This window comes from Pseudophryne corroboree, chromosome 10, assembly GCF_028390025.1.
Source record: "Pseudophryne corroboree isolate aPseCor3 chromosome 10, aPseCor3.hap2, whole genome shotgun sequence".
Classification (NCBI taxonomy): Eukaryota; Metazoa; Chordata; class Amphibia; order Anura; family Myobatrachidae; genus Pseudophryne; species Pseudophryne corroboree.
This window is the reverse complement of record NC_086453.1, coordinates 298,551,757-298,575,400: the sequence shown is the minus strand read 5'-3', so window position 1 is coordinate 298,575,400 and position 23,644 is coordinate 298,551,757. Positions and strand designations below refer to the sequence as shown.

Here is a 23,644-nt window from a genome sequence, read left to right as displayed (position 1 = left end):
AGCCAGTGCTTCAGAAGCCCCAGGCATGCATCTGGGTGACTAGTCATTACATGACCGTGGTCCTAACATGGTCATAGCACAGTCCGCCTTCTTCTACCTGCTTCCTGTATTGCCTGGAAATATAACTGAAGACGACACGTTTCCAGCAAAGTCCTCAAGAGATGAATAAAAAAGTGCTGTGACCTAGAGTAACCTAACGAAGGAAAAATTTTTAGAAATAGCTTAATTTGACCTAAATGTTTCCTACATGGCCTCATCTCTTGCATCCCATGGGAAATGTTAATTGCTAACGGTATTATGGCATTTGCTCCATCTATCCCACAGGTTCTCAAACTCGGACCTCTGGACCCCACACAGTGCATGTTTTGCAGGTCTCCTCACAGAATCACAAGTGAAATAATTAGCTCCACCTGTGGACCTTTTAAAATGTGTCAGTGTGTAATTAATACACCTGTGCATCTGCTGGGTTACCTGCAAAACATACACTGTGTGGGGTCCTGAGGACCGAGTTTGAGAACCTGTGATCTATCCTTTACACTGCATTTTATGTGTATACCCTTGTGTTTTTTATACTCCTGATAACCCTGGTTGCTTCTTGTAGTTGAATTCACGTGAGAGCAGTCCAGAAGGGCTTCGAAGGGCCGACTCCTGCAGGAAGTCAAGAAACTTCAAAAAACAACCCAGCACCGGAGATTACTATAAATACATAGGGCAGAACACGGCAGATTCATCAGAGTTTAGGAAGATGGCGCACAGTGAGGAGGTAAGTTGTTTAACATCCTGCATTTGTAAAGAGAATCCTATGGTAACTGTAGAACAGGAAGCTGCAGTCACAACCTGGAGTCTCTGTAAATCTCAGTAGATTGGTGTGTTGGATGTGGGGGTCCATTCAGTACATGGGGCTTCTCTAAACCAGGGTAGGGTGATTGTTTACTAACCAATTTTTATTATGTTTTCTTGAATTTCTCCTTGAAGTGAACACAAATTGCAGCCTCTAATTTTTCTAAAGGATTCAGCATGATATCCCGATTGACGGGATGCCGGCGATCAGAATACCGACAGCGGCATCCGACCATCAGAATCCTGACAGCCCCCAAGAAAGTACTCTATCTCTCGCCTGCCCCCTACCTTAATGCTAACCCTCCCTTGTGGGGGGTGTAGTACGGTATGCCGGCGCTCGGGCTCCCGGCGACCAGCATACCGGCACCGGGAGCCCGACCGCCGGCATACCGACAGCGTGGCGAGCGCAAAGGAGCCCCTTGCGGGCACGGTGGCGCGCTATTTTATTCTCCCTCCACGGGGGGCGTGGACCCCCACGACGGAGAAAAGTTGTCGGTATGCCGGGTGTCGGGATTCCGGCGCCGGTATACTGTGCGCCGGGATCCCGACATTCGGCATACAGAAGACCACCCCTTGTGGGTGCCTAACCCTCCCCAGTGGTAACTAACTCTAACCCCCCCTTCCCCACTGCCTAAACCTAACCCTCCCCGCCTAACCCTATCTACCACCTCACTGGTACCTAAGCATACCCTTCCGTCCCTGCACCCTAACCATAACCCCCCTTCTAATGCCTAAGCCCAATCTCACACTCCCTGCGGCTGGATGTGAGCGAGTCCCGCTGAAAGAAAGATCAGGATTCTGGCCGTTATTTTTACTGTATTCCTGTCTAAAGCTAGAAAGTTTATTGATAAAAGAAAAAACATTAAAATAGACCTACAACTTTAAGATGTACTGACACTTCTACCCATTTCAGACAGAAGAAGACATTTCAGGGCCAAGCAATTGGGTCTTTTTCTATGTGGACTGATCAACCCGGGTCGAAAATCTTGGGACTTTGACCTGGCTTTTGACCAGGGTTGATGTCCCGGGAATTGCGACCCGAATTGACCCTCTATATAGAAGAAGGAGCTGGGTTGACCCAGCAAATTACCGGGTCCAAATGCTTGACCCAGCAATTTCCTCTGTCTGAAAGGGGGTACAGGGCTGGGACCGAAAACTAACCTGTGCTTCAAATGTTGGGTAAAAGCTGGATCTTATCTGTGAGAAAGCAGTATAAGAGAAACCATGTATTAAAATGAGACTTTTCAACACTATAGGGGAGGTAGGAAGCAGGGAAGTATATCTATTCCGTTTGTCAGAAGACACGCGCGTTTCACAATATTTGTTTTACAAATTTGCAAATGTAAAAAACTTTTTTAATTTCAATTTGGTAAATGTAATTATCTCTAAACTGGCAGAGAATTGTCAGTCATTCCGCTGTTTGCTTGTCAACCTTGTCTCTCTTTTAGGGATCTCTTCTCTCAAATGCAAGTGTGCACAATGGTAATGTCTCCGACAATAAACCTATAGGAAATATTCCACCACCTCCTATCCCACCACCACTTCCAGAAAATTTCTGTTACCCACCACCGCCTCCTCCGCTGCCAACAGAGGCCTCCGTGTCTAGTTCCATGCAACGACGATCGTCCAATTCTACTGGAAGTAAGTTGCATAGGTCTCAACTTTCCGTCATTGCTGGCTGTTCTTATTTATGGATTTGTCATGGTCCTCAATACTTCATGTATGATGGCTTTCTCATGATGGATTGATCAAAGCACTTTTTGTTCCCCTAGAATCAGGGATGAGGTTTTTACAGGCTAGTCAGTTGTGCAATGAGCCATTGTATGTAGTCTTTCTTTAACATTTAGAGGATTGTTTCCTTTTCGGTAAGTTTGATTTATTGGTTTCTGCAAGTTTCAGTCTTTGCTATAAAAAAAAAAAAGTTTGTTGTTTCTAGTTCTCTCTCGACTTCTCAGCTAGAGTTGTTTTCATTTCAGTGTGAATAAAGTTCTCTCTGTATTTGATATGTTAGATCCACAGGCACTGAAATGACTTGACTTTGTTAGATGATTTATCTATATACTGTATTTCTGAAAAGCACAGAAAGGAGGTAAAGAGAAGTAGCAACCCTTTCAGTGAAAGTGGATGCGGGTTATCAACTGAGCAACTGGCGACATAGATCAGGGGGGCAGATGCATTAACCTGGAGAAGGCATAAGGAAGAGATAAACCAGTGATATGTGCAAGGTGATAAAGGCACCAGCCAATCAGATCTTAACTGTTAATTTACATATTGGAGCTGATTGGCTGATGCCTTTACCACCTTGCACTGGTTTATCACTTCCTTATGCCTTCTTCAGGTTACTACATCTGCCCCTGGGTTTCTTAAACCTTAGAAGCATCCACAGATGTGTCCTCATACACCGAACCTCAATACGCCATGTGGCACGAGTGAGCTGTCAATCAGGCAGAGGCGATCACAGCCCTGAGATGCTTCCCGGGATGCGCATGCGCAGTACTCCCCAAAGGGCTTCAGACAGCAGCGATCGGGTCTGAATTAGGCCCTCAGTCGTGCACAGATGCACAAGTGTTGCATATCAATCAAATCGGTGCAATCTCGTGAAGACCTGTTGTTGCAGTGGACATGGTTTTGCCCAACTGCTAACAAATTTGCTGCTGCAATCAACTCTGAATTAGGCCCCATGTGCGTTTCCCTAATATACTGTACATTTGTGGACTTCATATGTCTTATATAAATTGTATGCATAGAAGTTACAGTAACCATCGAACATTAGATAGACATGGGAGAGATAAAGAGAAGACGTTTCCCAATTCTCAGAGTATAGGAATCATTGGTGGATTAGTCACAGGATAGTCCCGGTGTATTGTAATCAGAGGAGTCCCCTCCTAGGAAACCCCCTGCTATCTGAAGCTGGGCTTTCCCTGCAGCCTACTATAAGCCATCTTAATATAAATCATCTTAATCTTCAACTTTAATATGTTTATTGAACGACACAGTGATTACATTGTTAATGGATATTTTCAATTCTGATATTATTATTATTTCTACAGTACTGGAGTAAGAAGAAATAGTCTTATGTCAGTGTTTCCCAAACTCTGCCACTGCAGTCCATGTTTTAAGGTTATCCTTCCTTCAGCTATAAAAAAAATTGAATGCAGCGGTCAGAATTTTAGAAGATGGCAGTGACCTATTTCTCATGCTGTAATCTGCCCTACCAGTACAATGGTTTGTAGCGGCAAATGCATCAAACGATAAGTCCCATTACTTTTCATGCTTTTTCACCAATTCTCCCAGCGCATAGGTGTGAATGAGACCTTACATATCTGCAAATAACAAACAAAAGTGTTTTCAAAAGTGGTAGTAAATTGCATATTGTTCCATACCTTATATCAGGGAATTGTTAAATATCTTCATAAAGAGGATTTGGTGAAAGATGCGTGAGTTTGTTGGGTCTGGGTCGCATGTGACATGATGCTAAAAGGGGAATGGAGGCAGCAGGAAGCAACAGACTGGTAGTTATATAGTTGGAGGAGCAGGGTCCCCCAGCAGCACAGAGTATATCAAAGATGGGTGGTGTATTAGTGAGGACAGGGCTGCATGTGACAGGGGCAGTGACATGATGTAAGGAGGGGAATGGAGGCAGCAGGAAGCAACAGACTGGTAGTTATATAGTGGGAGGAGCAAGGTCCCCCAGCAGCACAGAGTATATCACAGATGGGTGGTGTATTAGTGAGGACAGGGCTGCATGTGACAGGTGCAGTGACAATGTAAAGAGGGGAATGGAGGCAGCAGGATGCCACAGGCTGAGAATTATATAGCAGAAAGAGCAGGGTCCCTTAGTAGCACAGAGTATATCAAGAGATGAGTGATGTGTTAGTGAGGACAGGGCTGTATGTGACAGGTGCAGTGATATGATGTGAGGAGGGGAATGGAGGCAGCAGGAAGCAACAGACTGGTAGTTATATAGTGGGAGGAGCAGGGTGCCCCAGCAGCACAGAGTATATCACAGATGGGTGATGTATTAGTGAGGACGGGGCTGCGTGTGACAGGGGCAGTGATATGATGTGAGGAGGGGAATGGAGGCAGCAGGAAGCAACAGACTGGTAGTTATATAGTGGGAGGAGCAGGGTCCTCAGCAGCACAGAGTATGTCACAGATGGGTGGTGTATTAGTGAGGACAGGACTGAATGTGACAGGGGCAGTGATATGATGTGAGGAGGGGAATGGAGGCAGCAGGAAGCAACAGACTGGTAGTTATATAGTGGGAGGAGCAGGGTCCTCAGCAGCACAGAGTATGTCACAGATGGGTGGTGTATTAGTGAGGACAGGACTGCATGTGACAGGGGCAGTGCCATGATGTGCAGGCAGGAATGGGGGCAGCAGGATGCCACAGACTAGTGCGCATTTACAAAAGTGGAGATGTTGCCCATAGCAACCAATCAGACTCTACCGCACTTTAGTACAGTACATATACCCCTAAGAGTTATATGGTGGAATGAACAGGTCTATTAGTGCGTTGAGTGTGGTATGCCGGTAGCCGGGATCCTGGTGGTCAGCATACCGACACCGGTATCCCAGACGCCAGAATGCTGGCAGGGGGCCGAGCACAACGAAGCCCCTTGCATGCTCGCTATGCCTGCCACAGGTTCTAGCCACTAGGAATAGCCCCTGTTAGCCGGGATTTCAGCTGTTGGCATTGTAGGTGGTCAGTGATCTGTTGTCCGTATTCTGACCTCCGGATCGTGACTGCTGGCAATGTAACCGCATCCCCTATTAGCAGCACAGAGTATATCAGGAGATGAGTGATGTGTTAGTGAGGACAGAACAGCATTCGACAGGCAGTGTCATGATTGTAGGAGGGGAGTAGAGCCCATTGGTAATCCACACACTGATAAATGGAAAGAACAGAATTTTCAACCACACAGATTACTATTCTAAGTAGATAACAAGTTTGCTATTAGAAACAATATTCTCTTTTTTTTTTGCATTTTATAACTTTATGAAAGTGATATAAGATATGATGGATAGATACATGATATCACAGGACAGGGTAGGGAGGCACAAGGTGACGTGGTATCACACAGCCATATAAAGTTAGTCATCTATTAAATGATTTACAAGGTCTTACTCCATTTCAGGTTTTCATAAAAGTATTGCTCTCACTTTTTTAAATGACGCAGTATTACATTATTTATACAGCACTTTAGTAGTGTGTATATTTTCTGTTCTCTTCACTTGCCCATTTTACAGCATTTAGCTATGAATTACAACACCGAGAAGAATATATATGTACACAAAACAACAACTTTTAAGCTACCATTAAACAAAAGCAATCCATGGCTTCAGGCAGGGCAAATCGCAGGAATGCGTATGGGAACAGCTAAGAAGGAATCTCTGCCACAACCAGATGAGGATGGCAAATACTATTTCAATAACAGCAACCAATCAGTCCTTATACCTTTATCATCATTTATTGTTTGCAAATATTTCACTGCAAATTATTTCTCTTGCATTCATCGGAGAACACTGAGACTATGGGCCTAATTCAGAGTTGATCCAAGCTGCACGGATACGATCAGTTAGTCAGACATGCAGGGGGGACGCCCAGCGCAGGGCTAGTCTGCCCCTCATGTCTGGCTCTGCCCCACCGCACATGTTCAAAAGCATCGCACAGCGGCAATGCTTTTGTACTTGACGAGTAGCTCCCAGCCAGCGCAGTTCCTGCAGGGAGCTACTCATTGCTGTCTGGGTCGCATTGGCTGCGTGTGACATCACGCAGCCACCGCGGCCCGCCCTTCGCACGGTCCAGGCACGCCTGCATTGCCTGGATCACGCCCCTAAAACAGCGGGCAAATTAATCAGGCAGAGGCGATCGCAGGGCTGATATGGCCGTCTGCTGTCTGGCATGCGCCGGTGCACAGCAGCGCCTGTGCATGCACAGTTCAGACCTGATCGGCTGCTGTGCGAAAATGCACAGCAGTGATCAAGTCTGAATTAGGCCTATGTGGGATAGAGGTGTGTCCAGGAGCATGGGTTCTTTTCGGCAATTTTGAGGTGTTGTCATTGCTACAGTTCAATATCCAAGCTCCCCCTCCCCTCAAACACACCACCAACCGGTGATTGGGTTCTACACAAGACCACTTATCCTCTCTTTTTCATAAGCAAGCAAGTATTGCCAGATCCTCATCTGGTGGGACCACTCTAGTACATGCTCTGAATGTTGGGAGAAAAGAAGAAAAGTGGGGCACACTTTATGGGGTATTAATTATGATAAAGTAAAATAAAGCTTAATAAAAAAGAAGGAAGAGTAAGAAACAAGTTTTATTTAAAAGATTCTGGGCAATATTCAATTAGTGTCTACATTTTCGACAGGGTGGAAAGACAGCACTTTCCGACGATAATCGGCACTTTTCAATACTTCAATATTCAATTGAAGTTCTGTTTTACCGCCCTGTTGAAAATTCTGAAATGTCGAAAAACACATGGATGAGCGGAACCTCAGCTCATCCATGTGTTTTCGACCCAGCCGCGGCCCGCAATAGAATACTGAAGTGTCGAATCCGACACTAATTGAATATACCCCTATATATTTTCTTTCTAACAGTTTCACTTTGCATTTATGTCAGTTTAACTGTGTGTTAATCTTGACCACTATGATATACATTTTCTGAATTGCCTTTGTTAATAGCAATATACTGTATGTTAACTTATAGTTCTACTATTGTGTTTTTGCGTGTGTGTCTCAAAGAAGACTCAGAATCGATGACTTGGTGAAGTCTCAATTCTCAGGACACAAAAGACTCTGGCCTGATTCAGAGCCACACACAATGGTGCTGTTATTGTTGTTAAGTGATTATTGGCACCCGCACATGCTCGAAAAGGTCTGCAAACCCTACAGTTCATGCGTTTCTCCTAAACTGCTGTAGAAAAAATGATCTGTCCAGCTTCACTGGAAAGAGTACTTCATTCTTGTCCATGCTCCTAAAATAAAAAGCTCTTAGGTTATGGTCCTTTTGAACTTCAGGAAGTGCAAGAGGGACTTATTCTATTGGGAGCATTTTTACTGGTAGACAGGATTGTCTTATTGCAGAAATGAGTCTTTTGCTGGATCTCAGATTTCTCATCTCTAGCTGTGAAATTCCTGGAAAAGATGGTGCCAGCCTTCAAGGTGGCCTAATCTCCTAACTTGTACTCGATGGAGTTCAAAATACAATTGCTATCAAAATAGAACACCATACTGCCGCCCGTTCTTTTTTTTCCATCAAGACAACCTCAACAGGGACATCAGTTTACTATTTGAAACTGGTTAATCTTAGCAACAAATGCCAATCTACAAGGTTGGATGGCACGGTTCACTGGGGATGAAAGAATTCAAAGGGTTCATGCATTTTAGCTGTGGTACAAAACTGGAATGTGGAATTTCTCAGTAAGAGTACTCTACATACTATACCAGAGAATGTCATCATGATGTCATCTTGGAAGAACCACAAAGAAGATGGCATGTCGGCTTCTTTGCAATTTTCATCTAGTTTATATATTCCCTCCAGTATCTATGCTACTAAGGGTTCTCAAAAGTTAAAATGGCAAGGTAGAGTATACTGGCAATTTGTGTTTGAGATTGGCCCATAAGATCATAGTACATGGAAACTCCAATGGAGGTATGAGGCTATTGCTTTTGCTGTCTCTGTTTAATAGCCAAGTTCTGTTTATAGAATCTAATAATAAATCAGAGGGGCCGTGTCATTGTTTCGACAAATTACATTTAAGGAAACATTTGCATTAAAACAAGAACACCATCATTGCTTTATGGTGTAATTCAAAAGCTTTTGATATGTCTCTCTAGTCTAATATTGTTATATAAAGATGTATTCATTTGTTAGCCACATGAGATATATTGATTTTTCTTTATAAAGTGCAAAGTGGCTTGACTTGCTGAAACGCAGCTGAATTTCTGCCGGGTATATTTCTGGCGTAAGTTGGGCACAATTGCTGAGTGGCAGTGGTTTGTATAGGCAGTGCAGCAGTGGGGAGGAGTTCCTAGTATGTATTAGATGCACCAGGGTGCCATGTTTTGCATAGCCAGGTGCAAATTTATGGAGTAAGAATGGTGAAATAAGATGCATTTTTAGGATTGTTCAAAGCCATTTCCACTTTGCAAAATGACTTGAATATTATATCAGCTGAGGGCTAGTGGAGATCAGTTCTTATCATATATTATTAATGGGACCCATTTTGTGCCTGCATGTTGCATTGTTACCGACGCATTTCACACACAAAATTACCAACCGTGATACAGTCAGTCCTGATTATATGCCAATGGTTAATAGAAGTCATATGAAGCTTAGACAAGCATTATTTTAGGTGTGAATGTTTAATGTTTATTTTAGTGAAAGGAGTTGTAGTAAAGCTATAGAAGGTTTGACTATGAAGTTCACACTTTTGCACAGTACAGGCTAAAGATCTCCCTGCCACTCTGCTCATCGAGGTGGTGCACTTTTACATCGCAGAGCTGAGAGGGGACTTGCACCTTGATGTGTATTGGGTGGACCATCACAGCAAGAGTATTTTGTAAAATTACCTGCACAGTCCACAGATGTAACAGTTCCATCTGTTGGCTATAAGAAGGTACTGTAACGAATATCACTTTGGACTGTGAGTCTGTAATGTCACTAATTATTGATGGATTGATTCCCTGCGTTCTCGTGAATGGTTGCATCCATTTGTTTGTATGTGAGACTTACAGTACATTTTAATTTTTTCAGCAGCTTTCAATAAAAATAAACTTTAGGTGATATTATCCCGTTAAAGATTTTTTTACTGCATTCTCTTCCTAATTAAGACTTAAACATTTTTTTTTTAACTGACTTGCTTTCTAACTTTTATTTTTCATTCTCTTTCTTCTTGTTTCCCTACTCTGTTCCATGTGACTAATTTTTTTTTTGTCCCCGCCCTTGTCCTCATTTGTTTCTTTGTAATTCCACTCAATCATGCTTCCCTTAATCTCATCACTGACCTGCATGCTAATTCTGTCTGCCACACTGTGCCCTGTGCTGACTCTCTAACATCTAGAAGTGAAAGCTCTCAGGCAGAGGAAGAGTAAGTACCTTCTCAATCTACTATGCCGTCTCCTTTCTGCCCTGTTCTCTGCTTTGATAGTGTAATTCATAGAGCTACATGAATAGCTAGCTGCGTGCACTTAGAATAGCCTTTATTGGAGTCATATTTTGTGTGACTGAAACTTTCCTGCCTCTTCTGTGTGTTTGGATGATGGTCTGATGTGAAAACTCTGCAACGTGACCGTTCACCTCAAGCTGCATTCAGAATATTTTACTAAGCCGACGCAAAATCTGGAAAAAAGAGAAATATATAGTGTTCACTGTAGCGGCAGGGTGCTGATCTGTGAGGAGGGCATATTTTAATTTTGAAGAGCAAAATTTTAGAATGAATGCATCATAACAACAAGTGGCACAGTTCGGAGGGTGGAGAGTGAGTACTAATTACCCGGGCTTCTTGGAAGGGCCCAGCTGGGGCCCAGGTTTGCTTACCCCCATCTTTCCTGTCAGCCAGCTGCAGCCTCTTTCCCTAACTCTGCACACGTGGTGGGTCCAGGGTGGCCGCTGCCTTGCACTAATCGCATACCCCCTTCCCCAAGCAGTGATGTGTTTTCATTACTTTGACTGATATCTCAGTGGTGATGGCAAAAGCACTAAGAGATGTAAACTTAAAAGGACATGTAAAGTACACCTGACAATTATACATAGTGGAGTCAGCCACCATATATCCTACCTCGGCCCACAAAATGGCTGCCAACAGTGGCAGTAAATAACAGTTATACATAAAGTCATTTTAAATCTGCAGTAAGGTGACTTCTATCCATAGAGGAGATCTCACATTTTAAAATATTTAGTTCTTGCTTAAGATTATGTCTTCAGTATAATGTTTTGCTGATCCCATGAAATATTGATTATAAATGGCAAACACCTGTCACACAGTTATAATATACAACATAACATGGCTTCAGTTGTCTGTGGTACATTATTTACGATGGCCTACAGGCGCATTACATTTGTAAATGCATCACCTGCCTGTGGTTTACATTCACAATGAGAATTAGGTGCCCACAGCTGGCGGATGTATCTAGAACAATGGCAGGTACAGGTTATTTTATTGCATTTATGTTAGCAGCAAGTACTGTTTTTTTTATGTAAAGTTTAGTAAACAAGTAGATACTGTTTCTTGGCAATTAAATGGCGAGGCTTTCAATTTGAGACAAAAGAGAAGCCATAGGACGCGCCCACATCAGACTACATACATATGTGAGCCTGAAGGCAGATGTGTCCTTTATTCCCTAAATTTTATATACCCTAGCTGACCAGCATATGGTTAGGTCCATGTGTCCTGTAATAGTGCATAATGAAATCTATACATAATTACAGTGTAAACGTAAGGACAGATGTAGCCACGTTCATCGTGGCATTGCCGCGGCAGTACGTGCACACCGGGAGCAACCAGTCACACCCACGCCCGGCTGCACCTAGCTGTGGCAATTTTCGCTCAATAAATGTTTAATGGCTGTGGGTACGACTAAGATGAGCGAACACACCCAGTGTGCATGCGGTCGCGCCTAGATGTAGCCACAATGAGGTAAATTTACTAAGATGTGAGTTCTATTTAAGGGCCTAATTCTGAGTTGACCGCAGCAGCAAATTGGTAGCAGTTGGGCAAAACCATGTGCACTGCACGGGGACAGATAAGATATAACATGTGCAGAGAGAGTTAGATTTGGCTGGGGTGTATTCAAACTGAAATCTAAATTGCAGTGTAAAAATAAAGCAGCCATTATTTACCCTGCACATAAACGAAATAACCCACCCAAATCTAACTCTCTCTGCAAGTTACATCTGCCACACCTGCAGTGCACATGGGCCCTCATTCCGAGTTGTTCGCTCGCAAGCTGCTTTTAGCAGCATTGCACACGCTAAGCCGCCGCCTACTGGGAGTGAATCTTAGCTTAGCAGAATTGCGAACAAAAGATTCTCAAAATTGCGAATAGAAATTTCTTAGCAGTTTCTGAGTAGCTCGACACTTACTCTGCCACTGCGATTAGTTCAGTCAGTTTCGTTCCTGGTTTGACGTCACAAACACACCCAACGTTCGCCCAGACACTCCCCCGTTTCTCCAGCCACTCCCGCGTTTTTTCACACACACCCATAAAACGGTCAGTTTCCGCCCAGAAACACCCACTTCCTGTCAATCACACTCCGATCACCAGAACGAAGAAAAAACCTTGTAATGCCGTGAGTAAAATACCAAACTTCTTAGCAAATTTACTTGACGCAGCCGCAGTGCGATCATTTCGCATGCACAGTTAGCAGAAAATCGCACCGATGCGAAGAAAAATAACGAGCGAACAACTCGGAATGAGGGCCATGGTTTTGCCCAATTGCTAACAAACTTGCTGCTGCGATCAACTCAGAATTACCCCCTAAGATGGGATGTTGCCTGTAGCAGCCAGTCAGATTTCAGGTATTATCTTCCTAGAAGGTGCTAGATAAATGAGAAGTAGAATCTGATTGGTTGCTATGAGCAACATCTCATCTTAAATACAATTCCCATGTTGTTAGTAAATTTACTCCCGATGAGCGTGGTTACATCTATATGTTCACCTGTTTTATGTGCTGAATTAGGGGCTCATGTTTATATTTTTGGCTCCGTGAGAGGCAGTGACATCTTTCCCGGTCCACCCATCAAGGATATTCCCTAATCCCTTGGAGGGTTGCTCTGTAGTGGGGCCATTCCCTGTGACAGTTATTTGGGTAAATGTTTTACATTATGTCCCATTCCATGAATAAGGTTGAATAATGAATCTAGAACTTTCTTTTATCATAAGTCAGTTAAAGCATAAAGTTGATTCTAGTAACATAAAAATTAAAAAAAAGTTATTGTTGCAAAAAAATGTACGATGCACTTGTGACGGAACAGGACGCAAACAAAGCACAAAATCCCTCCAAGGTAACATAACATTGGTTCTGTGAAATTAGACCAGTCTGGGCCCTGATTTTTCCTGTTCAGGGTAAGCAGACACAATGGCTTAATAATACATTACTGTAAATTTTTTAGCAACTTGTTCCTTGTACAAAAAACAGTTGTTTAGGTGACGGAGTGGGACATCCAGTGTAACGAAAATATTTGATAGTATATGTGTGTGTGTGTGTGTGTGTGTGTGTATGTATATATTAGGATTAATCCTCTAGGCGCCTAATTCATCATGGATTGTAGATGTGTGAAAAGTTGTATATCTAAGATCCATTATACTGAAATGCGGGGAGACGCCTAGCACAGGACAAGTCCGTCTCACGTGCCGAATCCACCCCCCTCTCCCCCCCCCGCAGGCTTGCGAATGCATCGCATGATGGTGATGCTTTTGCATGTTTAGAGTAGCCCTCTGCCTACGCAGCCTAGGTGCTACAGCTACCCGCCATGTTTCGGGTCCCAGTAGCTGCGTATAACGTCTCGCAGCTGCTGCGGTTCACCATGCAAACGGTTCGGATATGCCTGCGTTTCATGATGAATTAGACCCTAAGGTATGTGTTCAAAAAAGTTATATTATTATGGAGTCATAACAAACCTTTTAAACCTTCGGTTAAAATACTGCTATTTACCTGCTTTTGTGTCCAGTAGTAGCTAGCTTCATTAGGATTAGCATTTACAGAAATACTAGTGTTGCCGCATATCTCTTCAGCAGGGGAGGCACTCAATATACCTGCCGTCGGGATCCCGGCGCTCTGCATACCGGTGCCAGGATCCCGACCGCTGGGGTACCGACAACTATTCTCCCTCTTGTGGTGTCCACGACACCCCGCGAGGGAGAAGAAACAGCATGCGCCACCGTGCCCGCAGAGTGGCGAGCTCAGCATTCCGGCGGCCGGGATCACGAGCGCCGCTGATTCGTAGTACACCCCTTCAGCAGTATAGGAAACAATGATGTTCGTTACACCAAATTTATCTTGAGAAAGCAGAGAATTTGGAAGAAAAAAAAAATCAGTTTGGTTTTACTTTCTGTGTAATGGCCCGGCGGCACTAGACTGTCCTGCCGGTGTGCAACATTGTCTTTTGTGTTATGCTGGATTGTTCACTTATGCTTTGTAATGCACCACTTCATGCTGCTCTTCTTCTTAGTCATTTATAGCCCTGTATTAATTTGTGAAAGGCACATACATGTGGGGAACAATTACCACAGTGTTTCGTTACTCTGGAACTGGGTCGGTGGAGGCCGTGCACATTGGCGATAATGACAAGTTGCACGTGTGTGCATAAAAAAAAGTTGCAAATAATAATTTAAGTTTATATGCTGGGGCGAGAGACATCCAGCTGTGCACCTGCCAGTTTGTAGCCAGACGTACTAACACCGAGATGTAGTTATACACTTAATTTTTATGATGTCAGAAATCATATTCGTTATTAGATTTATCTGAGAATAAAAGAAGCTAATCTCTGTAATACAGCCAGAATAATATTTCTGCAGCTGGGTACACTGTGTTCCACAGGGAATACATCGGGGTGTAGAGATGGATCTTGATCCAGAGACACCAACAGGCTAAAGCTTTAGATTGTCCCAGAATGCATTGCGGGGCCTCCTCTATAACCCCACCTCCAAGCACTGTGAGTTCAGTTTTAGAGTTGGTGACTGCACGAAGCAGGTCACTTAACAGGGGGGCTGCGCTAGGCAGCCCTGAAAAAGCTTTTTAGAATATTTCAAGGGCTACAGCACTTCATGTGTCAGTGTTACTTACTGTGCTGCAGCTTCATTACCTCCCCAGCGGCGTTGGATACTCTCGCTGGCTCTGTTCCCGGGTACTTGCGGCGGAGGCGCTCTGGTTCCTAGGCAAACCACCGCAGACGCTCTTCTGGATCGAGTGGCTGCTACTAAGGGAGGAGGTAAGAGGGTCCCCCAGACAGGAACCCGCCATTAAATCGCGTTCCGGTCGCTGTTTCAGGAGACGAACAGTGACGCTGGCGTGGACACTGTGACAGAGCAGGGACCCCACTATATCCACCAGGGCATGGGAGCACAGGTCGGATAGTAAAATATCCACTTTAATAAGGCTCCATAGTACCTGGAGGTGAGGACCAGCATAGGGGAAAAGGCGCTTGACCTCATAGCCCCTCCCCCAGCTCCGGGCACCATCTACTGCTGGTGTTCCCACCCTGGAGCTGCCTCACACTCTCCTTCACTCCCTGACTGAGACTCTGGGCGCCATCTTTTCACAGTAGCTGCGACTGGTCTCCGGGACTCCTCTCTAAATCCGCCTGTTTCATCAGCACTGTGATTTTACAGACCCTTAAGTATTCTACATGTTATTTTAAGACAGTGTTAGTTAAGAACAAGTGTACCACTACCAGAATATATTGTACGAGTATTCTGATATATACATCCGGTCTCGGACCGCGCATTGTTATAGATCTATATATTTACTAGTCCAGTACAGTTTTATTGTCTGACTAAAATAATTATCTGCATTGTCACTGTGACTGTGTGCCTGTATCTGCTGTGTGGCTTTCACTTTCAGTGTATCCCAGCTATAGCTATCACTGTATTCTGTACCCTAGGAGACTAGGTGCGTCAGGGTCTAATATATAGTGCTGCGCACAGTGGCGTAAGTTCGTCCCAGCTGCCCAGAGGCAAGATAGATATTGGTTCCCCCCTATTTCCTATATTAAGATAAATATGTGTGTGTGTGTGTGTGTGTGTGTGTGTGTGTGTGTGTGTGTGTGTGTGTGTGTGTGTGTGTGTGTGTGGAGTGTTCTGAAAAAATGTATATACTGTATTTATACATTTAATTGTCTTTTATTTTAAATCACACATTTCTTAGCTGTCATACCCCAGATTAGAACCCATGACCTGTTACACTAACAGCAGACACTTTACTGATGGAGTTATTTGCTCCTGTAGAGAAAGCATGAGAATTCTAACTATATGAAGTTACGTGTAATTGTCAGAGAAGTATCTTCATATAGTTAAAATTCTCATATTTGCTATACAGGAGCAACAGCTTCATCAGTAAGGTGTCTGCTTCCAGTGTAATAGGTTGTGATTTCTAATCCTGGGTAAAAATGTGTAAAATGTGTATATTCAGTATAATAAAGAGGGTGTGATTTGCAGCTATCAATTAACTTAATTCAATTCAATGGTGTCACAGAATGGGAGGAGAGGTGCCCCCCCTTCAGAGCAGGAGCCCGGCGGCAGATGACTCCGTTGCCTCCCAGAGTTCTGCCTCTGGCTGCGCAGTATTTACAGTTAAGTGTATTCCACTGTGTCTTTCAGTCACCTCATACCACATTTATGCTCTTTTTGTGTTTTGTATATCCTGTCACATAAATAGGGGATTGGTATTGTATTTGTCTGGCTGTATCGTACTCTTACACTTTAGGGTTACATTCACTATAATGTCTACCACAAAGAGCGGGAAATCCGCAGACGCTCCTGCATCATGCAGCGCATGTACCAAGGATTTGGGGGGAAGTTTCAAAGGATGGTCTGCGTAATATGTGCCATACATCTCCCAGTCAGCCCACTGTTCCTGTAGCCAATCAGGAGCCACCTTGTGCAGCGTTCTCTGCTATGCTTAATACGCTTGTGACACGCCTTACGCCCCCTATGGGAACTCCAGTGCCATTGCAGCCACATATTGGTGGTCATTCCGAGTTGTTCGCTCGCTAGCTGCTTTTAGCAGCATTGCAAACGCTAGGCCGCCGCCCTCTTGGAGTGTATCTTAGCTTAGCAGAATAGCGAACAAAAGAATAGCAGAACTGCTACTAAATAATTCCTTGCAATTTCTCAGTAGCTCCAGACCTACTCCTAGATTGCGATCACCTCAGTCCGTTTAGTTCCTGGTTTGACGTCACAAACACGCCCTGCGTTCGGCCAGCCACTCCTGCGTTTTTACCAGGCACGCCTGCGTTTTTTAGCACACTCTCGGAAAACGCTCAGTTTCCGCCCAGAAACACCCACTTCCTGTCAATTACACTACGATAACTCGAGCGTGGAAAAAACGTTGCTTGAGCTTGTGTAAATCTAAGTTTTGTGTTAAATTACTTAGCGCATGCGCGCTGCGTACCATGCGCATTTTCCACCTAATCGCTCCGTTGCGAAAAACGGCAACGAGCGAACAACTCGGAATGACCTCCATTGTCCCTGTGGTAAATCCGCCCTGGGTGGATGCTCTGTCTGCCCAGATACAACAATTGAATCAATCGTTGGTTAGACAAAAATCTACCCCACGTCCCTCTGGGGTCAAGGAGTCATCTAAGCGGGCCGCTTCCTCCTCACAATCCACTAATATCACAGATGATACTTCTGATGAGGATGGGGAGTATACTGATCCGTCACACACTGATAAATTTCCTTCTGACGAGGAACCTACAACTCAGGTTGATGTCCCTGACCTAGTGGAGGCTATTAAGCTGATTCTACAAATCGATGATGAGGTTGATCTCATTACTGCATCTAAGAAACCTGATAAGTTTAAACGTCAGAAGGTGGCTGAAGTAGTCTTACCGCATTCCGACCATTTAGTAGACATACGTCAGGAACCCTTGTCTTCTCCAGGAAAGAGATTCTCCCTATATAAAAAGATGCTAGCTCATTATCCTCTCCCTGCTGAGTTGTGTAACAAGTGGGAAAATTCACCGCCGGTGGATTCCCATGTCACCTGTCTTGTCTTGATGCTCTGATGTGTGCTAGCTGACTATCTAGGATTAAACTACCCAGAGGAATCCCAGAGAGGCACCATCCAACCACCGCATTGCATGAGGTACCCACAACTTTTGGGACATTTATTCCATCCAAAACCCTCTAGCGGTCTATGGAAATTACAAAGGACTCTCCTGGTACCATCTAAATGGGACTCATATAGTGGAAAACCACTGGATATATACCATCCATGGGCAATATTTGGAACGGATCCTCCAGAGCTCATATGACACATGTCCGGAATTAACATTTTGGGTAAAAATTTACATTTCCAAAGCATGCATATGGTATAATATTATTGCACATAATAATACTGTTTTTTTAAGTAGGTAGTGTTTTTAATAAATTGTTATTAATTTTACACATTATAGTGGATATTGTTCATTTCCTCTCAAAGCGCAGCCTCCTTCTCTTTTTTGTAATTGTCTTGTGGTGTAATCTACTCTGCCTGTCACCATTGTCACCTCACTGAAGGAACCGACAGATAAGCGTGTGGAGGGATGCCTGAAGTCTATCTACTCCCTTACAGATGCTGTACATACTGTAGACCCACTATAGCAGCCTCCTGGGTTGCAAAAGGAATTGAAGCATGGGTTCAGGCACTAGAGGATGAGCTGCCGTAGGATATATCTGACACTGCCAGACAATATCTGTCTCATTTTACCACCGCCTCCCAATATATTCAGGAGGCGTCTTCTGAGGCAAGTGTAATGGCAGCCAAGGTGTCGACTACATCCATCCTGGCTCGCGAATTCTGTGGCTGAGGTCATGGAAGGTGGACCTGGACTCCAAAAAGACCTTAGAGGTACTTCCTTTTAAGGGAGACATCCTATTTGGGGTTGATCTGAATAAGATCGTGACTGACTTAGCGGCTGCTAAGACTGCATTTCTCCCGACTACTACTCCTTCTGCAGAGAAGGCTAAGAGTACCATTTTTCATTCCTTTCGACCTCAAGGGAAAGCAAAATGTCAGACATACTCGAGACAAACTCGTGCTCCCAAAACTACTAAGCCCAAAACAATCCTGGGCCACCTGTCAGCCTGCTTCCAAACAAGACAAGCCTGCTGCATGACCGGGGGTGGGCCTCCCCCTGGGGGATCCCAGGGTGGGAGACCGTCTTCTGCAGTTCACCCAGGTCTGGTTAGAGACCACTTCAGATGCATGGGTGTGGGAAGTCGTCTCTCACGTGTACGCAGTCTGTTTCAAGAGACGTCCCCCTCGCCAGTTCTGCACAGCGGTTGTTCCTGCGGACCCGTTGAAGGCGCAAGCTCTACACCTGGTTGTGCATTCCCTCCTGGATACAGTAGTGGTAGTGCCGGTACCCCTGTCCCAGAGAGGCAGAGGATACTACTCGACCCTGTTTCTAGTCCCGAAACTCAATAGGTCTTTCTGGACTATAATCCACCTCAAATCACTGAACAAATTTGTGAGCGTGTCCATGTTCCGATGGAAACGCTGTGCTCGATTGTACTGGCCATGAAACCGAGAGACTATATGGTATCCCTGGATATACAAGATGCTTATCTGCATATACCTATTGCCATATCGCATCAGCAATATCTGCGGTTTGCTATTGGCAACCTTCACTATAAGTTCCAGGCTCTGCCGTTTGGACTGGCCACAGCCCCTCGGATCTTCAGCAAGGTTATGGCCGTGATGACTGCTCATCTGCGTCGTCAGGGAATCAGGATCCTGCCATATCTGGATGACTTGCTGATCCTGGCAAACTCCCAAGATGTCCTCCTCAGTCATCTGCAACTGACAGTGCGCTTCCTGCAAGCCCACGGGTGGCTCATCAAGTGGAAAATGTCCTCACTCGTCCCTGCTCGGAGCATGGTGCTCCTGGGGGAACTGCTGGACACACACAGCCAAAGACTGTTTCTGTATCCAGAAAAAGTCCTGAAACTTCAGGACAGGATCAGATACTTCCTGTCTCGCCCAAGGGTGTCGATACACTCGGCGATGCAAGTACTAGGCCGCATGGTGTCGGCTTTCGACAAGGTAGAGTGCGCTCAATTGCATTCCCGCCCTCTACAGAAGTTAATCCTTTCCAAGTGGGATGGTCTGCCTCATCGGATCAAGTCTCAAATGATCTTCTTGACTCCGTAGGTTCGTCTGTCACTGAGCTGGTGGCTACAGGACCAGCAGTTGAGCAGGGGCCGTCCCTTATGGATCCCCAACTGGATCCTACTGACTACGGATGCCAGTCTGAGGGGTTGGGGCACAGTGCTTGAGCAACACTCTCTCCAGGGTCGGTTGACCATGGTGGAATCTCTCCTCCCGATAAACATTCTGGAATTGCGGTCAGTGTTCAATGCTTTGACTCTTGCTCTACCTCTGATACAGAACAGGCCTGTTCAGGTACATACACTCAGACAACGCCACCACGGTGGCATACTTAAACCATCAAGGCTGCACTCGAAGCCGCGTGGCAATGATGGAGTGTCAAAAATCCTTTGTTGGGCGGAACGCCATCTGCCAGCAATATGAGCATGTGTTCATTCCGGGAGTCCTCAACTGGGAAGCGGATTTCCTCAGTCATCAGGACGTGCACGCCGGAGAGTGGAGTCTTCAAGAGAGTGGAGTGGAGTGGACAAGTGGGGTCTACCAGATGTAGACCTGATGGCGTCCCGACATAATCACAAAGTTCCGGTCTTCAGATAAAGAACAAGGGATTCTCAAGCAGCGTTCGTGGATACACTGGCAATTCCATGGAACTTTCGGCTGCCATACGTGTACCCTCCAGTGTCACTCCTGCCCAGGGCACTACAGAAGTTCAAGCAAGAAGGAGGAATACTACTTCTAGTCACTCCAGCATGGCCCAGACGGCATTGGCTCTCAGACCTGCAGGGTCTATTGATAGCCAGTCTGGCCAGGTCCTGGTAGACACAAGGACCCTGAACGAGGATGTCTGGGTGTTGAGGCAGTAGAAGAGGACGCATCCCGGGTAGGATTCCCGGATCACTTGATCCGGGTTTTTACAGAGGGAGCCGTTTCCACTAGCAAAAAACACGAGTAAATGCGCTCCCCCGTGCATTTTCCTATGTTTTTTGAGCTAGTGGAAAAGGGGTATTAGCCTTTTTGTCCTGTCGTCCACCATTTTTAATATTTCATTGTGATCGAGCAGTTCTTAGAACTCGCCCTGGTTATTTACGTATGGTGGTGTCATCTTTTCACCTTAATCAGGAGTTTGTGGTTCCAGCCTTCATCTCTTCTGACTTGTCCTCCAAAGAGTGGTCTTTAGATGTGGTACAGGCTCTCTGTATATATGTGGATAGGACTGCCTCTATCTATGTTTGGTTTCCACAAACGTGGCTGGTCGGCGAATAAGCAAACCTTGGCCAGATGTATTAGAATGGTGATTGCACAAGCTTATGCGCAGGCTGGACTTCGAGCTCCTGCTGCTATTAAAGCCCATTCTACTCGGTCTGTTGAACCCTCTTGGGTGGCCCGTCGTGGCGCGTCCGCTGAACAATTGTGCAAGGCAGCTACGTGGTCCTCGGTGAACACGTTTATTAGGTTCTATGCCTTTGATACTTCCGCCTCCCAGGATGCTTCCTTTGGACGTCGGGTTCTCATACCCGCTAAGGTGCATCCCTTCCCTTCAGGAACTGCTTTAGGACATCCCCAATGTATTCCCTGTGGAACACAGTGTACCCTGCTGCAGAAAAGGAGATTTATGGTAGACTTACCATTGTTAAATCTCTTTCTGCGAGGTACACTGGGTTCCACAGGGTGCCCACCCTGACGCACTTAGCTTCTTTGGGTTCGTATGGCATTAGCCGTTAGTCCCGTCTCCTGTCGTGAGAACGTGGTTCTATGGGACTAACATCTGCCTTCTGCATTGGACTGGTTAACAAAACTGAGCTCACAGTGCCTGGAGGCGGGGTTATAGAGGAGGCTACACAATGCATTCTGGGACAGTCTAAAGCTTTAGCCTGTTGGTGCCTCTGGTTCAAGATCCATCTCTACACCTCAATGTATTCCCTGTGGAACCCAGTGTACCTCGCAGAAAGAGTTTTAACCATAGTAAGTCTACCATAAATCTCCTTTTCTCGTGTACTATTGAAAATAGCAAAAAATGTATTCATTGTAAAATACTCACAAAGTAATATAATATAGGCACGAGCAATGAGGAAAGGACCAATCAGCTTCAGGCGTGAGTCCATCATCAGCCAATCAGAAGCTGCTAGCTAGTACTAGCGACAGTTGATGCGTATGAACGCTGCCTGGCATATCTGCGTCTCTGTGCTGGTCTGCCCCAGTGTGATGCCAGCATGATGTTACAAAACCTGCACTGTTTCTGCAGCATTTCTGCCCTCCACTCTTCCCCATATGGACGGTAGTATACCCTGATGTTGTAGGTATGTGCAGTACATATTTGAGAATGCATGGTTAACACAGGGGTGCTGCGGTGCATACCCAAGTCTGTTCATGATCAATTCTTGTCCTATTCCAGAGCCCTTCAGACATTTGTTGGGAAGCTTTCAGTCATTGATGTCGTGTGTGTGGTGCACATGGATTCAGGATGACCTCACGCCACACATCCTTCTAGGACAGACCATTTGGCCTCTTTGGCTGTACCTGTGTGGCGTCCTTCTCCCTTTACTTGCACTCTTTTTGAATATATAGCACTGCATACAAGTTAGTGAAGTCACTGTACTGTGCCAGACTATTTCATGTCTTCTGCGCATGTGCCATCTTTCCAATATATTATATATAATATATTCTGACTATGGGCCTAATTCAGCTGTGTCTGGTGATGCAGCAGACGCCTCCTGCTGCAGTAGTGATCTGACCTGCATCCTAGGATGCAGCATTGGATTACTCAGTCAGCATCGAGCAGCTTACGGCACCCATGATGCCGCCCATCGCAGAGGCCAGGAAATCTCTGACCTATGATGGAGATCCCAGACCTCTTCCCACCCCCCAAAACGCTGCTACACAACTCCGTTTTCACAAACAGACGCCCTCTCTCGCCCCCCAGACGGCAGCAGACTGTCAGTCACTGACAGTCTGCCTGCTGCCTCTCTGCGTCCTATTTTGTAGGACCTGTTTGTGAACACGCAGAATGGATCCTGCACATGCGCAAAGTACCAAAAATGGGTACTTTGCAGAATGGGAACAGGTCCGACTGGACCAAAATCAGGCCCTATATCCCCAGAAAGATGGTGCCTCATTTGCCAGTCCAGTATTACACCGATTAAAGGACTGTAAGACTGACACTTTCTGACCAAATTCATGAGACCCTTCAATGCTTTAATGTAGTCTGTAATAACTTCATTAATCCCATATTTGCCGACCCCAGGAGATTCCGCAAATCAGACAATGACGGCCCCACAAGCATTGTAAAGTGAGGAGTCACAATGATGAAATTCACCACAAATTGCGTCATTGAACTCTGGACCGCCCTCTTCTCAGGGGATTTGAGTAGCTCCAGGGGGGCTGGTCTACTCTCCCGGGAGACCGTGTATGTCCCCTGGACATTATGTGAGAGTAGGCAAGAGGAAGTGCTAATGTTAACTTGCACACAAAAAGTTCTTTAAAAGCTTTAGGAGCTCACGTTGCTTTAGAGACGAGTGACGTTCATTTCTCAGTCATACTGTATGTGTTGTCCATAAGTTCATGTGGTTATGTCTAGGAGACTCCTGAACTGGCAAATCGCGTGTTTTACCTCCGATCCGATGCGCGGTCCCGTGAGCATCAGATCGGAACCCCTAGATCGGAAGTACTGCACTATAGATATATTGTACCGGCAGCCTTGGCTGGGGTCGTATACGTTACATCGTATGCTGCAAGGACTGCATACAATGTATCATATGCAGTCCTGCCACCGGGAAGCTGCCAGGCAGTTCAAGGGTGATCGTATGCGACTTTTCCCCTCCGAGAAGTCGTATAAGTGTATGGCTAGCTTAACGCAGAAACCATGACACCTGACTAGTAATCAAAGTGTATAAAGTTTAATATTGAAATGTTGCTCACAATGTATAAGGATAAGACTTGCTTGGGTATTTACTGTACTACTACTGCTGCTGGACATGATACTGGTC

The 23,644-nt window shown here is 45.2% G+C and overlaps 1 protein-coding gene across 1 annotated transcript in view; it reads left to right on the top strand.

The window, feature by feature from the left end:
* LOC134966567 (espin-like) overlaps nt 1–23,644 on the top strand; it is a 620,060-nt gene that overhangs the window by 544,497 nt on the left and 51,919 nt on the right. The window contains exons 8-9 of the mRNA XM_063943414.1: nt 602–763; nt 2,289–2,481. Of these exons, the coding sequence (XP_063799484.1) occupies nt 602–763; nt 2,289–2,481 (355 nt within the window). The remainder of the gene's footprint in view (nt 1–601; nt 764–2,288; nt 2,482–23,644) is intronic.